This window comes from Procambarus clarkii, chromosome 6, assembly GCF_040958095.1.
Source record: "Procambarus clarkii isolate CNS0578487 chromosome 6, FALCON_Pclarkii_2.0, whole genome shotgun sequence".
NCBI classification, from domain to species: domain Eukaryota; kingdom Metazoa; phylum Arthropoda; class Malacostraca; order Decapoda; family Cambaridae; genus Procambarus; species Procambarus clarkii.
The window spans coordinates 6,959,862-6,982,102 of NC_091155.1; the positions used below are offsets into that span (position 1 = coordinate 6,959,862).

General features: G+C 47.9%; 1 protein-coding gene across 1 annotated transcript in view; it reads right to left on the reverse strand.

The window, feature by feature from the left end:
- Positions 1-308: 308 nt before the first annotated feature.
- Positions 309-22,241, reverse strand: part of LOC123753482 (probable glutamate receptor) — a 119,257-nt gene continuing 97,324 nt past the window's right edge. Inside the window, exons 7-10 of the mRNA XM_045735471.2 lie at positions 10,817-10,948; positions 8,556-8,683; positions 8,153-8,313; positions 309-2,061 (exon numbers count right to left, since the gene is read on the reverse strand). Coding sequence (XP_045591427.1) covers positions 1,979-2,061; positions 8,153-8,313; positions 8,556-8,683; positions 10,817-10,948 — 504 coding nt within the window. The 3' untranslated portion in view covers positions 309-1,978. The remainder of the gene's footprint in view (positions 2,062-8,152; positions 8,314-8,555; positions 8,684-10,816; positions 10,949-22,241) is intronic.

Consider the following 22,241-nt stretch of genomic DNA (forward strand, 5'->3'; position numbering starts at 1 on the left):
TTGAGAGCACGCAGGCAACGTATCCATGGCCTTGGCGGTCCCGGGACCACCACAGGTGGGAAGTCATCCTCACAAAACAGGGACCTAATACCTGTCAGCGGAGCATGGCACAGCACCACAATATAGTCGGTCTCACTGTACCGGAAACGTGCGAGGTTGGTCACCGTAGAAATCAAGTAGGTGGCACCCTAGGAAACGCACTTGGGGCAGGTTTGGAAATGTCAAGCACATTGCCAGGGTCCATACCCCGTTCCTAATATCCTTCAACCTACCAGAAGAGTGAGGACAACATACCAGCTGTAGAGGCTAGGTGAGGACAACATACCAGCTGTAGAGGCTAGGTGAGGAAAACATACCAAGTGTAGAGGCTAGGTGAGGACAACATACCAAGTGTAGAGGCTAGGTGAGGACAACATACCAAGTGTAGAGGCTAGGTGAGGACAACATACCAGCTGTAGAGGCTAGGTGAGGACAACATACCAAGTGTAGAGGCTAGGTGAGGACAACATACCAAGTGTAGAGGCTAGGTGAGGACAACATACCAGCTGTAGAGGCTAGGTGAGGACAACATACCAGGTGTAGAGGCTAGGTGAGGACAACTTACCAGGGAGGGGGGTGTAGAGGCAGAGTGGAGGACACTCACCTTGTGGGACAATACAGGCCCCAACCTGCCAAAGCACGATCGCAGAGCTTCCACCGGAAATTTGATGGGGACCCATGTGAACACTCATCTAGACGGGCGTCACACACTGGTCCGACACAATAACAGTCACTGTGTCCCCAGGCAGCGATATGGCCCAGCCCTCAAAATCGTCCACAATTACCCTGTGGGTAGCGGTAAACTTGATGATCACCCGATGGTCCCAGACCTTATCGAGTCCACAGATGGTAACCAGGTCGACATGCAACACATCTAGCAGCATCACCTCAACTAGAGAACAGTCGGCAACACACCAGAGAACTCCATCCCTGCAGAGTCCAGCCGCCGTACCTGTGCCAAAGACAACACCATTCCGCCAGCTGCCACCACGGCCCACCCCACACTACCAGCAACCAGCCGCGCACAACAAGCGCCTGGCAATGACGGGAGAGCGCAGGCGCCACCATCTCACCCCACGGAGTGCGTGCAACCAATTCCCCTAATGTGCTCATTAGTCATTGAGATGTAAGTCACCTCCTAACCACATTCTCAGGTCTTGACAAAGCACTTAGAGGAGTGCAAAAAACTTGGTATAACTCTTTACATAAAATTCACAGAGAGAGAGAGAGAGACGCACACTTTTAGTCACTTATTGAGCAGTTAAATAGATCCGATGAAGCCGAATCTTCTTCTGTGGAACTCTGTCAGTAATTCTTAGTTGTGGTGCTGGAAACCCGCTCTCGCACACGACAGCACTTAGTGACTATAAGCAATAAGTCATATATTTCGCTTATAAATAAGTACATATGTGACATATTCCAAACCATATTTTTTTCAAGGCACTAACTTTTCCTCTCAGTTTTATTAAACAATAGAGATTTTATACAAACTTTGACAATATCCTGAGGTACTTTACAATTTATTTAAATATTTTAGTTGTTTTATTATCTTTATAAAACTGTAATATCAATATAGGTATAGGTTCAGTACTAATTGTAATATCTTAACATACTAAGAAGGTTAGGTTAGGTTGTGGTTTTCTATTCAGCTTTTCAATGTAAACTCAAATATTTACAATAAACTAGTATGCCACATATGCACTTATTCATAAGCAAGATATTGACTATAAGCAAGTGCGAGAACGGGTTGGGTGCTGGAGGTGGTGGTGGCGGAGGTGGTGGTGGAGGTTGTGGTGGCGGTTGTGGTGGTGCTGGAGGTGGTGGCGTCGGAGGTTGTGGTGGGGGTGGTGGTGGTGGCGGCAGTGATGGTTGTAGTAGTAGTAGTCTAACTGGGGTCACATGTCTGTTAGCCAGAGCTGGTGGTGGTGGTCCAACGGGATCACCTCTCGGTGGCTCGGCGACGCTCAGCGAACCTAGCCATTGTCATCTCCACACCCAGCACTGCTACACAACCCACCATACCTGCACGAAGTAGACGACACAGATGAGCTCAAGGTATGTCTCTGGCCAACAGTATACAGTGTATAGTCAGACGCAGGTACGCTTTAAATAACATTCTAGTGCACATGAAACATCAGCGGCTGGCAAGCCTTAAGCAGCACGTTTAAATGAAACTGGTTACTCATGTCTTGAGTGAGTTACCATTATCGTTTAATCACTGCCAGTATCTTATGACAATACATTTTGTAATGGTGAACGCAAATTTTAATACAATGTACATAGAAATAACCCTCAAATTATGCTTCAATGTACCTATTGATAAGCCTCAAATTTTACTATAATGTACCACTAATTTTCGTCAAACTTTCTTGCAAGGAACCTGTTAATATTTTTAAATTTTGCTACAAATTACCTACTTAAAATTATCTGTTAGATTAAGGGCCTGTCCGAAGCGCTATGCGTGTTAGTGGCTTTACAAGAATGTTAAAAACATCAATGTTTTGTACTCTCATACACCCAATGTACCTTCGTGTATATATATAAATAAATAAAATAATTAATTTAAGTGAGCAAGCTCATTTCTTAAATTGAGCGAGCAACGATCTCAGGCAGAAAGATGCCGTGTCTGATTTAACAACATTATAGCATCGCATATAATCACATGGAGGGGCCGGTGGCTGAGCGGACAGCACGCTCGACGCGTGATCCTGTCGTCCCGGGTTCGATTCCGGGCGCCGGCGAGAAACAATGGGCAGAGTTTCTTTCACCATAATGCCCCTATTACCTAGCAGTAAATAGGTACCTGGGAGTTAGTCAGCTGTCACGGGCTGCTTCCTGGGTGTGGGTGTGTGTTGTGGGGGGAAAAAATAGTAGTTAGTAACAGTTGATTGACAGTTGAAAGGCGGGCCGAAAGAGCAGAGTTCAATCCCCGCAAGCACAACTAGGTGAATACATCCAAGACGCTATATTAAAACACGAGGCAAGATATGACTTAGGTCAGGGGTAAGACTTCCCCCCTGACCCTTGGGGAAAGTCTGACCCCCTAACCCCCTCCTACATCATTAGTTATATGAAAGTTTTGACATATCGCCATGTTTCTTCCCCTTTGTGAAAATATTTTTTTTTCCTATACACTTCTTAGACCCACTTTGGACGTCAGATGTGAAATGACTAATTTTCCCACACAAGTCTGGCACTACGCCGAGTACCAGATGTGAGATTTCTGGTAATTGGGATGTGAATTCGAGTGTTTGCCTTTGACAAACACATGAATACGCTCCGGAGGCGTTAGCAATATGACAAAGATCTAAGTACTTCAGGTGAAGGTGAAGGCCAGAGCGGTCTTCAATTCCACAAGCAATACCAGACCTTCCTCACTTAGGTCGTTCTCCCTGCAACTTGTTTGCAAGAAAATCTAGCAGGTAGCAGATGGGTTCTCACACCGAATTTATATTCAGTGTTAGAGGTAATGGGCTGTATCCTGAGCCAACTAAAATTAATGACACAGTCCAGTCAAGTAGCAAGTGATGAAATATGGGGGGAAGGCAGACCTGCAGAATGAGGAATAACATCAAAGGAACGTGTAACAAAATGAATTAACTTACTCAACAACTTACTAATACACAGTGACTTACAATAGTTAAGTTACTCAAGAGTGTCACCGCAACAACTGTCAAAACACCACTTAGCAGCAGGAATCAGTTCCCATCACTCTCACAGGTGTCATAGACATAACAGTCTCGACCCACTGAACTGGTAATGAACAAAAAGTGAACTAATTGAACACCTTATGAACATTTTTGGCAATTACGGCACTCGCCACTGGCAGTATCAAAACAATTCAACAACACAACAAGTTTACACACTTAAATAACAATAACATTAAGTAATTGTTACTTATTAGTCACAATAATAAGTAATTACTTTAATTTAACAATGTCACCAAGCCAATAAATCACAATTAATTAATTAACACTCAATTTACGTAACATCACTCTGTAATTCAGACAGTCAACACTCAATTACTTTACTACTTTACGTTAATCACTGTTACAGCGACAGTCAACAATCAAAGATAATTAACTAACAATACTATCACTCAATTAACAATCAATTAGTTTACGTTAATCCACACTGTCACACCGGCAGTTAACAAGCAATTAATTATTTTAATAATGTGGTCAGACAGACAGTCAACAGTCAATTATAATCAACACTGCAATAATTATAATAATTATACAATACTAGTTATTATTTATCACACAAATTAAACAGTAATAAGGTGTCACTTGACACCACAGCATAACACAAATTAATATAAACTTATCACAAAGACAACCACTAATTACACCACTTACGTGTCACTAAGACATCCGTAGTCATCAATCCCTCAACACTTTCTGTAACTGATGGTAAACAATCGGATATCTCAAATGTGTTAGATAATATTGTTCACCCACACATACGTCATCGGTCACTCACTAGTGACATGACCTCGAGAGGTTAAGAGCTGTCACTCTCTGACCTGACAGTTTAACAGGTCCACACACTCCTTGGATCTCAAGCTTGTTGCGAGAGACATTCTGATGGATTCCGAGATTAGGTGACTATTGATCACCAAAATGAATATGCACATAACACTTAAAATAACCCGGGCTTTGTACTTACATCCAATCACACCATTTACGTTCATTCTCTGCTGTCGCTGATGATGATCCAGGTGACAGGCAGACTATCCATTTAAGCGAGGGAACCAAGCATCGTATCCTTCAATATTGGATAAAGCTCCACCTCAAGCTTTCTGGATGACAGACGGTAAATCCATGAAGATAACCTAGTTGCACCAGCTGGTCAATCACTTTGACACGACCATCAATAGCTCTAGCGTAAATTACTACCCTCACTCAACAGTCTATTAGAATTATATACAATAAACCCCACTCGGTGAGAATTTAATTGGCGCTCTCCCACACAAGCGCGCCCAAACTTCCAGTTTTCTGTGCCGCGTGGCTATGAATGCACACACCTCGCGCAAGAGAGGTACTCCTCACTCCTTCTCGTCCCCATTGAATAGCGAAACACCACTTGTTCGCTACCACCAAAAGCTTTTCACATTTGATTGTCCGTAAAGATTTCTCACTGCAGAATAGACAATCACCTCCACTGAATCTCCACGTTGACGTCTCCACATCTTACCACTTTGAATCCCCTACGAGCCCCACATGATATACTGTGTTGTTTGCCTTATCGGATTACTCAACAATTTCCCCCTGAAAGTATTCGCAACTCCTAACTTAGGGATTTCACATTACTACACCTTGCGTACGACACACGTGAGCTGGCTTGTCCTTGAATCGCCGTAACGTCATAATTCCTGTAGCATTCTGATGCAGATAAATCCTCTCAACACCTGTAATGCCTCAGTGATTCAGATCTGGTGTATTATTGGTGTTAAGGTAAACTGTTATTCCAGGACCTAGGGCCAAGAGACCTTGTCTCAGAGCTTGTGAAACAGTCACCTTTCCCTTGAGCGCTCCTTTCCCGAATGGTTTCTCCTGCATCTTCGAGGAACCTCCACGATGCTGTGACGTCATCGACTGTTGACTAATCACAGTCATAGGCCTCTCCCGCCTTTCCTGTGAACTCCTCGGATTGGTAGCGGTATCGCGGCACATCGTGATGTCATGCCTAGAGTGTCCCGATAGTGGGACACTCTCTCTGAGGGGGAAGGGAGGATTTGTGGTCACAGAACAAGCGGTGGTCATTGTGAGGGGAGGCCATTCTCTCACACCAACCACCACACTGCGTAGCATAATTTTCTTCATATGGGTACCCGCAGGGTACTGGTACTCCAAGCATTATCTGTTGGCTGTTGCGACTCCATTGCTACAGATCCCGATGACCCAGGTCACAATTGTTTACCTCACATGATTCCTCTCGTAGAGACGAGTTCAGTGACATCCTACCTGACACACTTCAGATATCAACTAACAAAGTTAGATTGCAAGCACTTATGAAAGCAATAAATTTGAGTTATGAGGGTGTCAACTCTCACACTGTTATAATTTGAACATTATGGTTTTCTGCCTTCTGGTATTTCTTAACTTTTGGGACTTTAACTACAGGGACTTGACCTGTAGCTGTAAGTCCTCTGTGCAGCTAATGCCTGTAGCGGTGGTTAAGGGTGCAGAGAGAAGGCATATGTAGGGAATGATAGTAAGGGAGAGAGAAAGAGAGAGAGAGAGAGGGAGAGAGAGAACGATAGTTAAGGGGAGATGAAGGAACCAAAGGAAATAAGGGGGAATAGATAAAAAGGAGCTAAAATCTAAGGGGAAGGGAATGATAAGCGAATATAGGGACCATAGTTGGGTCCAGGAAGAGAATAAGGCACTGAAGAAAAGAATGAGGAGTAAGGAGGAGGAGGATAAGGGGTAAAAAGAGATGTGAAGGGATGAAGGGAAAAAGGTAGATCTAGCATCATAAGAACATAAGAACAAAGGTAACTGCAGAAGGCCTATTGGCCCATACGAGGCAGCTCCTATTTATCATCATTATGTTATAAACTTTATGGATTGGCTTTCAACCGTGCTGTCTTTGTTAAGTAAGTAAGTAATTATCAAAAGAAAGCACTAAATCGGGAAGGCTATCTCGCACCATCAAAGTGCGAAATAATGAGAGGGGGCACTAAATATCACCGAGAATGATAATACGAGAACAGAAACACATAAGGCGAACGATATCAAAAGTATCAGGTTCACCAAGAATTCTATCGAGGGACAAGTGACCGCAAGGGATGGTCGGAAAGCAAGACACACGCACGTCCTGGAAGTCAGGATAATTAACAAGGATATGCCCAACTGTAAGAGGGACAACGCAATTTGGACAATAAGGAGCAGGGCGGCGCTCCATTAAGTGACCATGAGTTAAGCGTGTATGGCCAATCTGCAACCTTGCTAGAGCAGTTTCCCGGAATCCTTGTACACAAGGGGATGTCCATAAAGAGACAAAGAGGGACAAAGAATGACACGCTTCCGGGTAAAAGTCATAGCACAAGTCTTGGACGCAGAGAACTTGAAGCCATGATCGGTGGCCCAAGACGACACGGCATCAATCGCAAGTTGAAGGAGAGGCGAATCATCACCCTGACAGCAAAGGGTAAAATCGTCTACATAGAGGGCGGAGAAGACGCCGGAAAGAAGGGAGGAAAGAAGACCATTCAGAGCAACAAGAAAAAGAGTATTGCTTAGAACACTACCTTGTGGCACACCCTCATATTGCCGAAAAGGGGCAGAGAGAGAGAGTGGTACCGAGCCTCACCCGAAAAGAACGACGAGAGAGGAATCTTTGGAGGAAGAGAGCGAGATTCCCACAAAGGCCAAAGGAATGAAGTTGGGACAGAATATGATACCGCCAGATAGAGTCGTAAGCCTTTTCCAGGTAAAAAAGGACGACAACAACGGAGGTCTTCGCAGCAAAAGCAGTACGAATATAGACCTCCAAGTTCACCAGGACATCTGTTGTGCTGCGGCATTTGCGAAAACCAAATTGAGAAGGGGAGAGGTGGTGATAGTGCTCTAAGAACCTACATCAAACTAACGTTAACCATACGTTCAATGAGCTTACAGACGCAACTCTTGAGGGCAATAGGGAGGAAGTCCTTGGAGGATGATTCCAGAGACCCTTGTTTCCGAACAGGGAGGACAACAGCATCTGGCCAGTCCTCAGGGACTGACGACGACTCCCAGACCCGATTGTACAGACTCAGTAAATACTGAGACATGCACGTAGGGAGATTATCGAGTCGTAGTATCTGACTGCAGGGCCATTAAATGTTAACCAGACATAACCTCTTGGGTCAAGGTGCAACCTTACATGTCATGTGAATTTTCAGTGCCTTGCAGCAGACGTCCTGTCACCATCAATTTCGTCTGTCATGCTAGACTCAATTCTTTAACTAAAAACTCTATAGTGCTACAATGGGGTTAGAAAAACATGGGCAGTTCAGACAATACATGCGATAACATTTACAATATCCTTAATTTCACTGAGAGGGGTAAGTATAATAAACATTTCTTATCTGGATTACTTATCCAGCATATAAAAAAGAACTCACAGAACGCACAAACAGTGAAGAGACCATAATAGTCCTTAAGTGCCAGCGGGTGTTTGTCGGGCGGGGAGGTGGGCCCGGAGGCGCCCAGGCACGCTGTGCTGTTGGGCAGCTGATCTGATATCCACGCTCCCACCAGCCCCTTGTTAACAAGTTCCAGAATTCTGAAAATTACATTTTTATATGAATAATCGCAGGTATGGAGAGTAGTATTAGCCATATTTTATTAAGTTTTTGTTCAGATTACCTCGTCTAAATTAGAAATCTATTAAATATAACATTAATATGAGAGTAATTAAATAGTTCTCCGCTTTCTTTATTAGTGATATCAGCAGACTGTAAATATGTTAATTTACTAAGATTTCATTAACTGTAAATCTCAGACAGTAGATGAGGAGAAACCCACCTCTGGTTGGCCTTGGGGAAGATGGGGTGCCGGTGCCTGAAGGCGAGAGCCATGGGCATGGACATAAAGTCTTCCCTCGCCATATAGAAACTGCATGTCCCAGTAGCACTGAAGTCCTCCGACATCACCTACATTATAATCACCACTTAACATGCAAACAACTGTGAGGAATGGAATGTTCTCGTTTTGGAGACTTGGCAACTGGTGCTAAAGCAATGGCAAAATCTCTTAAGCAATGAAAATTATTTTCAGTTTACTGTACCAGTTAAATACTTGTATAAATAAGTGAAGAGAAAATCAAATATAATTAGCAGTTAAATAAATGCAGTGAAAGAGGTAACTAAAATAATGATAAATTAATGGAGGTTATATGGGAGGGTATTCTGCTTGATCATAAATAGGGCAGCTATTATTTTCGTGAAAAGATGGTGATATAGACTTGCAAATTATTTATAGTGGATTTATTGGCATTCAAACTTCCTGGAATGCAATGAATGTGAACGTTGCAAGCTTTCTCAGCAGTTCAACCATGATCCATACTGGGAAGCACATAAAAATTAGACTTTGCAACAATATTTATTCTACATAACTCTAATTGCTAGCAATGTTGGTTACTTTGGATGAAGACAATTACGACCTAATGTATTTATATTTGTTAATAGTTAGGTGGCATTTGAATTGATTCATTAAACAGTAAAAATTAAGTTTTCTTGTTCATTATTGAGGTTTGTTTAAAAGATGCTCTGGCAAAATGTATTCTAAAATACTACCAGAAATTGATATCGAATATTAAATAAAAATAATAAAGGAAAATAACTAGAATGTGAACCTTTGAAGCACTACATTTTAAATCAAGAAGGACGAAGTGACTCAATTCACTTGCGGCTCAGGTTTGCGCATAATTATTACTGGAAATAAGGGGTTAATGTTTGAAAAAATTATTTAATTGTAAATTATGTATTATGATAATCCATTAGGTACTTAAGCTTGGTGAATATACAGTGAACGTGATAATGAGTCTTCATGATAGTGTGATATCACACTATCTTGAAGATATGTATATGGATTACCATTATGTAGTAATGGACCACCAGAGAGAGTACCAATATGTAGTGATGGACCACCAGAGAGTACCAATATGTAGTGATGGACCACCAGAGGAGTACCAATATGTAGTAATGAACCACCAGAGAGTACCAATATGTAGTAATGGGCCACCAGAGAGTACCAATATGTAGTAATGTACCACCAGAGAGTACAAATATGTAGTAATGGACCACCAGAGAGTACCAATATGTAGTGATGGACCACCAGAGAGTACCAATATGTAGTGATGGACCACCAGAAAGTACCAATATGGAGCAATGGACAACCAGAGAGTACCAATATGGAGTGATGAACCACCAGAGAGTACCAATATGTAGTTATGGGCCACCAGAGAGTACCAATATGTATAAATGGACCACCAGAAAGTACCAATAAGTAGCAATAGACACCAGAAAGTACCAATGAGTAGTAATAGACCACCAGAAAGTACCAGTAAGTAGTGATGGACTACCGGAGAGTACCAATAAGTCGTATTGAACCATCAGAGAGTACCAATAAGTAGTGATGGACCACCAGAGAGTACCAATAAATAATAATGGATCACCAGAAAGTACCAATAAGTAGTGATGGACCACCAGAGAGTACCAAAATGTAGTGATGCACCACCAGAAAGTACCAAAATGTAGTGATGGACCACCAGAAAGTACCAATAAGTAGTAATGAACAACCAGAAAGTACTAATAAGTGGTGATTGACCAACAAAAAATTCCATTATATAGTGATGGACCACCAGAAAGTATCAATAAGTAGTGATGGACCACCAGGAAGTACCAAAATGTAATACTGGACCATTTAAAGTACCAATATGTAGTGATGGACCAACAGAAAGTACCAATTAGTTTTAGTACACCATCAGAAAGTACCAATATGTTGTGTTGGACCACCATAAAGTACTAATAAGTAGTGATGGACCACCAGAAAGTACCAATATATAGTGATGAACCACCAGGAAATACTAATATATAATGATGGATGACCAGGAAGTACCAATAATTAATGATGGACCGCCAGGAAGTACTAATATGTAGTGATGGACCACTAGGAAGTACCAATATGTAGTAATATACGTTTCAGCGCCTCACCTTCACTCTTGTCAGTCACACGTATAGGCGCCTCACCTTCACCCTTGTCAGTCACACGTATTAGCGCCTCACCTTCTTCATGGTCATCTTGTCACAGACGGCGGCGTACTTGCCGGCAGCAATGTCATGACGGTAAGTGTAACAGTCAGTGATGCTGGCGGTGTGTCCATCCCACAGCGCCTTGTAGATGCCCTCTGTAGCTTGCTGACAACACAAGCGTCTCATTGTCTACCACTGCAAACCACCTTAAGCCCATCATCACACAGCAAAAATCTGCTATCAGAATAATAACTAACTCTGCTTTCAGACAACACTCAGCTCCCTTGTTTAAATCTCTAAACTTGCTAAATATTAACTCCCTCCACACATTCTCTTGTGTCAACTACATTTACAAAACCCTGTTCTTAAATGCAAACCATGCTCTGAAACTCTCCCTGGACAGATGTAATAGGACCCATTATCACCACACCAGAAATAAATATCTCTTTGATATCCCCAGGGTCAAACTTAATCTGTGTAAACACTATGCAAATTAAGGGACCTAGTCTATGGAACTCACTCCCTAGTGAATTGAAAAACTGTAAAACTTTTGCCTTATTTAAAAGCAAAACCAAAAAGTACCTAACTTCATCTATTTAGTTTCCTACACTGAGCTTTAAATTTGCTCTGTACCTAGTGGTACCCAATCTCCTAATTTTTATGTAATATCAAACAACCTTATCATTGTGTTCATTGCTGTCTTCTTTTATGTGCTAGCCATATGCTGTATTGTGACTACCAATTTTTGTCAACTACCATTCAAGCTGTCATTGCAATCAATCTTATATTGTTTCTGCTGTATTGTGCCTACCAATTTGTTGTCAACTACCATTTTAAGCTGTCATTGCAATCAATCATAGCTACCTATGTGCTTTAATATACTGTACCTATAATTTTCTCTCATCTTTTTTGTTTTTTTTTTTTCATTCCATGTAATCTGTTAGCATTTTTTTGTCTATAAATTTTGCAAGTATTTACCTCCTTAAAATTTTCTTAGATTAAGGACCTGCCCGAAACGCTGCGCGTGCTAGTGGCTTTACAAGACTGTAATTACCATAATTGTATCCTCACATTCCTTATGTACATTCTTGTATATGCATAAATAAATAAATAAATAAATAAATAAATAAATAATTGTAGTGCAAACATTAATTTTCTAATTTAAAATACAATATTCACTGATTGCATGTTCCTGCAAGACGAACGTGTTGTTATGGATAGGAGAGGTTCTGGAAGATGGTGACTATGAGAAGCAAATACCATGAACAGCAGAGAACGATGCCGCTGTGTCATATTCCTGTGGTAATACATATATTTACCTGATTATCTTTTTTATCCTTTTTCATCAAAATAACGTGATGGTTTTGGGCGGAGGGTCAGTTTTATGTGACTGTTGACATTAACACATTCATTAAATTGTTCCAGTTGTCCATATGACAGCATGTTCTGCATGATTCTGTCCACAAGACAGCATGTTCTGCATGACTCTGTCCACATGACAGCATGTTCTGCATGACCCTGCCCACATGACAGCATGTTCTGCATGACTCTGCCCACATGACAGCATGTTCTGCATGACTCTGCCCACATGACAGCATGTTCTGCATGACTCTGTCCACATGACAGCATGTTCTGCATGACTCTGTCCATATGACAGCATGTTCTGCATGACTCTGTCCATATGACAGCATGTTCTGCATGACTCTGTCCATATGACAGCATGTTCTGCATGACTCTGTCCACATGACAGCATGTTCTGCATGACTCTGTCCACATGACAGCATGTTCTGCATGACTCTGTCCATATGACAGCATGTTCTGCATGACTTTGTCCACATGACAGCATGTTCTGCATGACTCTGTCCACATGACAGCATGTTCTGCATGACTCTGCCCACATGACAGCATGTTCTGCATGACTCTGTCCACATGACAGCATGTTCTGCATGACTCTGTCCACATGACAGCATGTTCTGCATGACTCTGCCCACATGACAGCATGTTCTGCATGACTCTGTCCACATGACAGCATGTTCTGCATGACTCTGTCCACATGACAGCATGTTCTGCATGACTCTGTCCACATGACAGCATGTTCTGCATGACTCTGCCCACATGACAGCATGTTCTGCATGACTCTGTCCACATGACAGCATGTTCTGCATGACTCTGTCCACATGACAGCATGTTCTGCATGACTCTGTCCACATGACAGCATATTCAGCATCACTCTGTCCACATAACATCTTGTTTAGCATCACCGACTGCTCACGAAAAAACATATTCAGCATCCCTCTGCCCCACACAGTCGCATGTTCAGCATCACTGACTGCCACATACTAGCATCTTCAGCATCACTCAGCTCACATAACTGCATGTTTAGCGTCACTCTACACACAACAAGAAGCTCAGCATCATTCTGCCACCATAACAGCATGTTCACCATTACTCTGAATGCCCACAAAACAGCATGTTCTGCAAAACTCTGCCTAACTAACAACATGATCAGCATCACTTTCCCCGCGTAACAGACTTTTCAGCATCACTATTTGTATAACAGAATTTCCAGCATAACTCTGAACGCCCACATGGCAGTATTTTCAGCATCACTCTGCCCACATAACAGCATGATTAGCATCACTCTAACTGCTCACATAGCAGCATGTTCAGCATATCTCTAACGGCCAACAAACCAACATGTTCAGGATCGTTCTAGCCTTATAACAGCATGTTCAGCATCGATCTAGCCTTATAACAGCATGTTCAGCATTACTCTGATTCACCACTAAAAATAATGTTGAGCATAATTCTGACTGACATCATGCATAACAGCATATTCAGCATCACTCTTCACCCATTCCAGCATGTTCAGCATCACTTTGACTGCCCACTAAATATCACATTGAGCATAATTCCGAATGATTATATAACAGCATGTTCAGCATCACTCTTCACCCATTCCAGCATGTTCAACATCACTGACTGCCCATTACACACAGAAATCACAATAGCGTGATGTATCAAATGAACAAATCCACAAGGGCCGTGAGGAGGATTCGAACCTACGTCTGAGAGCATCCCAGACACTGCCTTAATCGATTGAGCTACGACATGGTATAAGAATTGCAACCAGAAATTCTACTGAATTTACTTGAACCCTGCAGCCTCTCCGAGACACAAACCAGGATTTTACACAACTCCCTCCAAGCACTCGAGCTATGTCAATAGGCCGTGTTACGACCCTGGGTTCCTCAATTGGAAACCAGAGGTCAAACTGAGCTAAATAAATTACCATATATTTGACACGCTTGCCGACGTGTATTTGTTCGTATCTTCCTTGCCAAACGTAGGATGAATCTTGTTGCTCACAAAGCATTCAGACTCTTGAGCTTGTTGTGGATTAAGTATAACATTGTAGTAATTATTAACTATCCTTAGAACGAGTAAGGTAAACAATATTGTACATCGGTGAAGATTTTTAATGTGTATAGCTGCACGATCAATTAGGCTCTTCCCGGCACCACAACTCCGGAGCTCTGGATGGGACGCTGGATGCGGCCTTCTCTGAGCTGGCGTTGTGGTGAAAAGAACCTCCTCCTCCTCTTCCTCTTGCTTCTCTATTTCTGTGTCTAGTTTACCAAGATAAGTATACTGTATTGTGTCCTCATTGTCTGGCATAGGCGTGTTCCAATGTGTAGAGTATTATACTTTGTATGAATTAGGTGTTTCTAGTGTTTATATTCCTAGTTATTCTAAGGGAGTCCCAGTGGAACCACGTGGCCTCCCTACCCTAAGCTGACTCAAGCTTCAAGTTCTTCACTGGTAGTACTTTACCCCAGCTTGTTCTCCGTGTAAACCTTGTATCCTGCCTATGTGGACCAAGGCTTTTAACGTAAAATAGTGTGGTAAAGTAATTATTGTTATTGGTGTGAATGTATATGGGGGGTTGTTAAGGGGTTAATAAATAAGTAAGTTAGTTTAAAGGAGTATCCATTCTTCCTGCGTAGGAGATCTATGATCTACCTCTAGGCTGACAATTGCAGTAATAAGCCACTATAAGTTTACTCTTGTATGTTTATTGGGGGCCGGGCCTTTTAGATCTCCCATACTTGATACCTCTTAATGCTAACTACTGACCCTACTCTAAATTAATACTAGATCCCCCATAGAACTTACTCCTATTTATAACAGGCCGTTCTACCTCTTCGCCCTACCTTCATTACACCTACTGTTCAGCATCACAACTTTCCAGATAACAGCATGTGCAGCATCACTGATTGTCCATATAAAATCATGTTCAGCATCATTCTGCCCACATAAACGCCTGTTCATCATTAATCTGAAGGCCCACATAACATCATGTTCAACAACACCGACTGTCCACATAAAATCATGTTCAGCATCACTAATTGCCCACATAACAGCGTGTTCAGCATCACTCTGCCCACATACCAACATATTCAGCATCACTCTACCCACTTAACATTTTGAGCATCACTCTGCCCATAACAGCATATACAGCATCATACTGCCCACTTGACAACATGTTCAGCATCACATTAACTGCCCACTTAACAGCAAGTTCAGCATAGTTTTGCGCAAATAACATCATGGTCAGCATCACCATAACCCACATATCAGCATGTTCGGAATAATTCTGACTGGCCATATAAAAGCATGCTCAGCACTGGCTTTCCCATATAACAGCATGTTATATGGAAAAGTGACCTGTGCCTCCAGTGTGTGACCAGGAGGCACAGCTCTCACACTGGAGGCCCAGCTCTCACACTGGAGGCCCAGCTCTCACACTGGAGGCCCAGATCTCCCACTGGAGGCCCAGCTCTCACACTGGAGGCCCAGCTCTCCCACTGGAGGCCCAGCTCTCACACTGGTGGCCCAGCTCTCACACTGGTGGCCCAGCTCTCACACTGGTGGCCCAGCTCTCGCACTGGTGGCCCTGCTCACACACTAGAAGCTCAATTCTCACACTGGAGGCCCAGCTCTCACACTGGAGGCCCAGCTCACACACTAGAAGCTCAATTCTCACACTGGAGGCCCAGCTCTCACACTGGAGGCCCAGCTCACACACTGGAGGCTCAGCTCTCATACTGGAGACCCAGCTCTCACACTAGAGACTCAGGTCACACACTGGAGGCCCAACTCTCACACTGGAGGCCCAGGTCACACACACTGGAGGCCTAGCACCCACACTGGAGGCCCAGCTCTCACAATGGAGGCCCAGCTCTCACACTGGAGGCCCAGATCTAACACTGGAGGACCAGGTCACACACTGGAGGCCCAACTCTCACACTGGAGGCCCAGCTCTCACAATGGAGGCCCAGCTCTCACACTGGAGGCCCAGATCTAACACTGGAGGCCCAGGTCACACACTGGAGGCCCAACTCTCACACTGGAGGCCCAACTCTCACACTGGAGGCCCAGTTCTCACACTGGAGGCTCAGCTCTCATACTGGAGACCCAGCTCTCACACTGGAGGCCCAGCTCACACACTGGAGGCACAGCTCTCACACTGGAGGCCCAGCTCTCACACTGGTGGCCCAGCTCACACAATAGAAGCTCAATTCTCACATTGGAGGCCCAGCTCTCGCACTGGTGGCCCAGCTCACACACTAGAAGCTCAATTCTCACACTGGAGGCCCAGCTCTCACACTGGAGGCCCAGTTCTCACACTGGAGGCTCAGCTCTCATACTGGAGACCCAGCTCTCACACTGGAGGCCCAGCTCACACACTGGAGGCCCAGCTCTCACACAGGAGGCCCTGCTCTCACACTGGTGGCCAAGCTCACACACTGGAGGCCCAACTCTCACACTGGAGGCCAAGTTCTCACACTGAAGGCCCAGCTCACACACTGGAGGCACAGCTCTCACACTGGAGGCACAGCTCTCACACTGGTGGCCCAGATCACACACTAGAATTTCAATTCTCACACTGGAGGCCCAGCTCTCACACTGGAGGCCCAGTTCTCACACTTTAGGCTCAGCTCTCATACTGGAGACCCAGCTCTCACACTGGAGGCCCAGCTCACACACTGGAGGCCCAGCTCTCACACAGGAGGCCCTGCTCTCACACTGGTGGGCCAAGCTCACACACTGGAGGCCCAACTCTCACACTGGAGGCCAAGTTCTCACACTGAAGGCCCAGCTCACACACTGGAGGCACAGCTCTCACACTGGAGGCACAGCTCTCACACTGGTGGCCAAGCTCTCACACTGGAGGCCCAGCTCTCACATACTGGTGGCCCAGCTCTCACACTGGTGGCCCAGCTCTCACAATGGAGGCCCAGCTCTCACATACTGGTGGCCCAACTCTCACACTGGTGGCCCAGCTCTCACACTGGTGGCCCAGCTCTCACACTGGTGGCCCAGCTCTCACACTGGTGGCCCAACTCTCACACTGGAGGCCCAGCTCTCACATACTGGTGGCCCAGCTCCCACACTGGTGGCCGGCTCTCTCACTGGAGGCCCAGCTCTCACACTGGAGGCCCAGCTCTCACATTGGAGACCCAGCTCTCACAATGGAGGCCCAGCTCTCACACTAGAGGCCTAACTCTCACACTGGAGGCCCAGGTCACACACTGGAGGCTCATCTGTCACAATGGAGACTCAGGCCACACACTGGAGGCCCACCTCTCACACTGGAGGCCCAGGTCACACACTGGAGGCCTAGCACCCACACTGGAGGCCCAACTTACACACTAGAGGCCCAGCTCTCACACTGGAGGCCCAGGCCTCACACTGGAGGCCCAGGTCACACACTGGAGGCTCATCTCTCACACTAGAGACTCAGGTCACACACTGGAGGCCCACCTCTCACACTGGAGGCCCAGGTCACACACACTGGAGGCCTAGCACCCACACTGGAGGCCCAGCTCTCACAATGGAGGCCCAGCTCTCACACTGGAGGCCCAGATCTAACACTGGAGGCCCAGGTCACACACTGGAGGCCCAACTCTCACACTGGAGGCCCAGCTCTCACAATGGAGGCCCAGCTCTCAAACTGGAGGCCCAGATCTAACACTGGAGGCCCAGGTCACACACTGGAGGCCCAACTCTCACACTGGAGGCCCAACTCTCACACTGGAGGCCCAACTCTCACACTGGAGGCACAGGTCACACACTGGAGGCCTAGCACCCACACTGGAGGCCCACCTTACACACTAGAGGCCCAGCTCTCACACTGAAGACCCAGGCCTCACACTGGAACCCCAAATCTCACACTGGGGGCCCACCTCTCACACTGGAGGTCCAACACTCACACTGGAGGCCCAGGTCAGACACTGGAGTCCCAACTCTCACACTAGAGGTCCAACTCTCACACTGGTGGCCCAGCTCACACAATGGAGGCCCAGCTCTCACACTGGTGGGTCGGCTGTCTCACTGGAGGCCTAGCTCTCACACTGGAGGCCCAGCTCTCACACTGGAGGCCCAGCTCACACACTGGAGGCCCAGCTCTCACACTGGAGGCCCAGCTCTCACACTGGTGGCCCAGCTCACACACTGGAGACCCAGCTCTCCCAACTCTCACACTCGAGGCCCAGGTTACACACTGGAGGCCCAACTCTCACACTGGAGGCATAACTTTCACAGTGGAGGCCCAGGTCACACACTGGAGCCCCAGCTCACACACTGGTGGCCCAGCTCCCACACTGGAGGCCCAACTTACACACTGGAGGCCCAGCTCTCACACTGGAGCCCAAACTCTCACAATGGAGGGCCAGCTCTCACACTGGAGGCCCAACTCTCACACTGGAGGACCAACTCTCATACTGGAGGCCCAGGTCACACACTGGAGGCTCATCCCTCACACTGGAGACCCAACTCTCACACTGGAGGCCAAGGTCACACACTGGAGGCCCAACACTCACACTGGAGGCCCAGGTCACACACTGGAGGCCCAGGTCACACACTGGAGGCCCAACACTCACACTGGAGGCCCAACTCTCACACTGGAGGCCCAGGTCACACACTGGTGGCCCAGCCCCCACACTGGAGGCCCAACTTACACACTGGAGGACCAGGTCTCACACTGGAGCCCAAACTCTCACACTGGAGGCCTAGCTCTCACACTGGAGGCCCAACTCTCACACTGGAGGACCAACTCTCCCACTGGAGGCCCAGGTCAGACACTGGAGGCCCAGGTCACACACTGGATCCCCAACTTACACACTGGAGGCCCAGCCCTCACACTGGAGGCCCAGGTCACACACTGGAGCCCCAACTCTCACACTGGAGGCCCAGCTCTCACACTTGAGGCCCAGCTCTCACATTGGAGGCCCAGCTCTCTCACTGGAGGCCCAACTCTCGCACTGGAGGCCCAACCTTCACACTGGAGGCCCAGGTCACACACTGGAGGCCCAACTCTCTTACTGGAGGCCCAGCTCACACTCTGGTGGCCCAGCTCCAACACTGGAGGCCCAGCTCTCACACAGGTGACCCAGCTCACACACTGGAGGCCCAGCTCTCACATTGGAGGCCCAGCTCTCACACTGGAGGCCCAGCTCACACTCTGGTGGCCCTGCTTTCACACTGGAGGCCCAGCTCTCACACTGGAGGCCCAGGTCACACATTGGTGGAACAGCTCCCACACTGGAGGCCCAGATCATACATTGGTGGCCCAGCTCTCACACTGGAGGCCCAGCTCTCACACTGGTGGCCCATCTCACACACTGGAGGCCCAGCTCTCACACTGGAGGCCCAGGTCACACACTGGAGTCCCAACTCTCACACTGGAGGCCCAGCTCTCACACTGGAGGCCCAGGTCACACACTGGAGACCCAGGTCACACACTGGTGGCCCAGCTATCACACTGGAGGCCCAACTCTGACACTGGAGGCCCAACTCTCACACTGGAGGCCCAGCTCTCACACTGGAGGCCCAGGTCACACACTGGAGCCCTAACTCTCACACTGGAGGCCCAACTCTCACACTGGAGGCCCAGCTCACACACACTGGAGGCCCAGCTCTCACACTGGAGGCCCAGCTCACACACTGGAGGCCCAGCTCTCACACTGGTGGCCCAGCTCACACACTGGAGGCCCAGCTCACACTTTTGGCCCAGCTCACACACTGGAGGCCCAGCTCTCACACTGGAGGCCCAGCTCTCACACAGGTGGCCCAGCTCACACACTGGAGGCCCTGGTCACACATTTGTGGCCCCGCTCTCACAATGGAGGCCCAACTCTCACACTGGAGGACCAACTCTCCCACTGGAGGCCCAGGTCACACACTGGATCCCCAACTTACACAATGGAGGCCCAGCCCTCACACTGGAGGCCCAGGTCACACACTGGAGCCCCAACTCTCACACTGGAGGCCCAGCTCTCACACTTGAGGCCCAGCTCTCACACTGGAGGCCCAGCTCTCTCACTGGAGGCCCAACTCTCGCACTGGAGGCCCAACTTTCACACTGGAGGCCCAGGTCACACACTGGAGGCCCAACTCTCTTACTGGAGGCCCAGCTCACAATCTGGTTGCCCAGCTCCAACACTGGAGGCCCAGCTCTCACACAGGTGACCCAGCTCACACACTGGAGGCCCAGCTCTCACATTGGAGGCCCAGCTCTCACACTGGAGGCCCAGCTCACACTCTGGTGGCCCTGCTTTCACACTGGAGTCCCAGCTCTCACACTGGAGGCCCAGGTCACACATTGGTGGCCCAGCTCCCACACTGGAGGCCCAGATCATACATTGGTGGCCCAGCTCTCACACTGGAGGCCCAGCTCTCACACTGGTGGCCCATCTCACACACTGGAGGCCCAGCTCTCACACTGGAGGCCCAGGTCACACACTGGAGTCCCAACTCTCACACTGGAGGCCCAGCTCTCACACTGGAGGCCCAGGTCACACACTGGAGACCCAGGTCACACACTGGTGGCCCAGCTATCACACTGGAGGCCCAGCTCTGACACTGGAGGCCCAACTCTCACACTGGAGGCCCAGCTCTCACACTGGAGGCCCAGGTCACACACTGGAGCCCTAACTCTCACACTGGAGGCCCAACTCTCACACTGGAGGCCCAGGTCACACACACTGGAGGCCCAGCTCTCACACTGGAGGCCCAGCTCACACACTGGAGGCCCAGCTCTCACACTGGTGGCCCAGCTCACACACTGGAGGCCCAGCTCACACTTTTGGCCCAGCTCACATATTGGAGGCCCAGCTCTCACACTGGAGGCCCAGCTCTCACACAGGTGGCCCAGCTCACACACTGGAGGCCCTGGTCACACATTTGTGGCCCCGCTCTCACACTGGAGGCCCATCTCTCACACTGGTGGCCCAGGTAACACACTGGAGGCCCAGCTCACACACTGATGGCCCAGGTCACACACTGGTGGCCAGGCTCACACACTGGAGGCCCAGCACACACACTGGTGGCCCAGCTCTCACACTAGAGGCCCAGCTCTCACGCTGGAGGCCCAGGTCACACACTGGAGTCCCAACTCTCACACTAGAGGCTCATCTCTCACACTGGAGATCCAGGTCAAGCACTGGAGGCCCAACTCTCACACTGGAGGCCCAGGTCACACACTGGTGGCCCAGCTCACACTCTGGTGGCCCATCTCTAACACTGGAGGCCCAGCTCTCACACTGGAGGCCTAGCTCACACACTGGAGGCCCAGCTCTCACACTGGAGGCCCAGCTCTCACACTGGAGGCCCAGCTCTCACACAGGTGGCCCAGCTCACACACTGGAGGCCCAGCTCTCACACTGGAGGCCCAGCTCTCACACTGGAGGCCTAGCTCACACTCTGGTGGCCCTGCTCTCACACTGGAGGCCCAGCTCTCACACTGGAGGCCCAGCTCTCACATTGGGGGCCGAGGTCACACATTGGTGGCCCAGCTCACACACTGGAGGCTCAGGTCACACACTGGAGGCCCAGCTCATACACTGGAGGCCCAGCTCACACACTGGAGGCTCAGGTCACACACTGGAGGCCCTACTCTCACACTGGAGGCCTAACTCTCGCACTGGAGGCCCAGCTCTCTCACTTGAGGCCCAACTCTCACACTGGAGGCCCAATTCTCACACTGGAGGCCCAGCTCTCACACTGGAGGCCCAGGTCACACACTGGAGCCCTAACTTTCACACTGGAGGCTCAACTCTCACACTAGATGCACAACTCTCACACTTAAGGCCCAGGTCACACACTGGAGGCCCAGCTCTCACATTGGAGGCCCAGCTCACACACTGGAGGCCCAGCTCTCACACTGGTGGCCAAGCTCTCACACTGGTGGCCCAGCTCTCTCACTGGAGGCCCAGGTCAGACACTGGACGCCCAACTTTCACACTGGAGGTCCACCTCTCACACTGGATGCCCAGGTCACGCACTAGAGGCCCAGGTCACTCACTGGAGCCCCAACTCTCACACTGGAGGCCCAGCTCTCAAACTGGAGGCCCAGGTCACACACTGGTGGCCCAGCTCTCTCACTGGAGGCCCA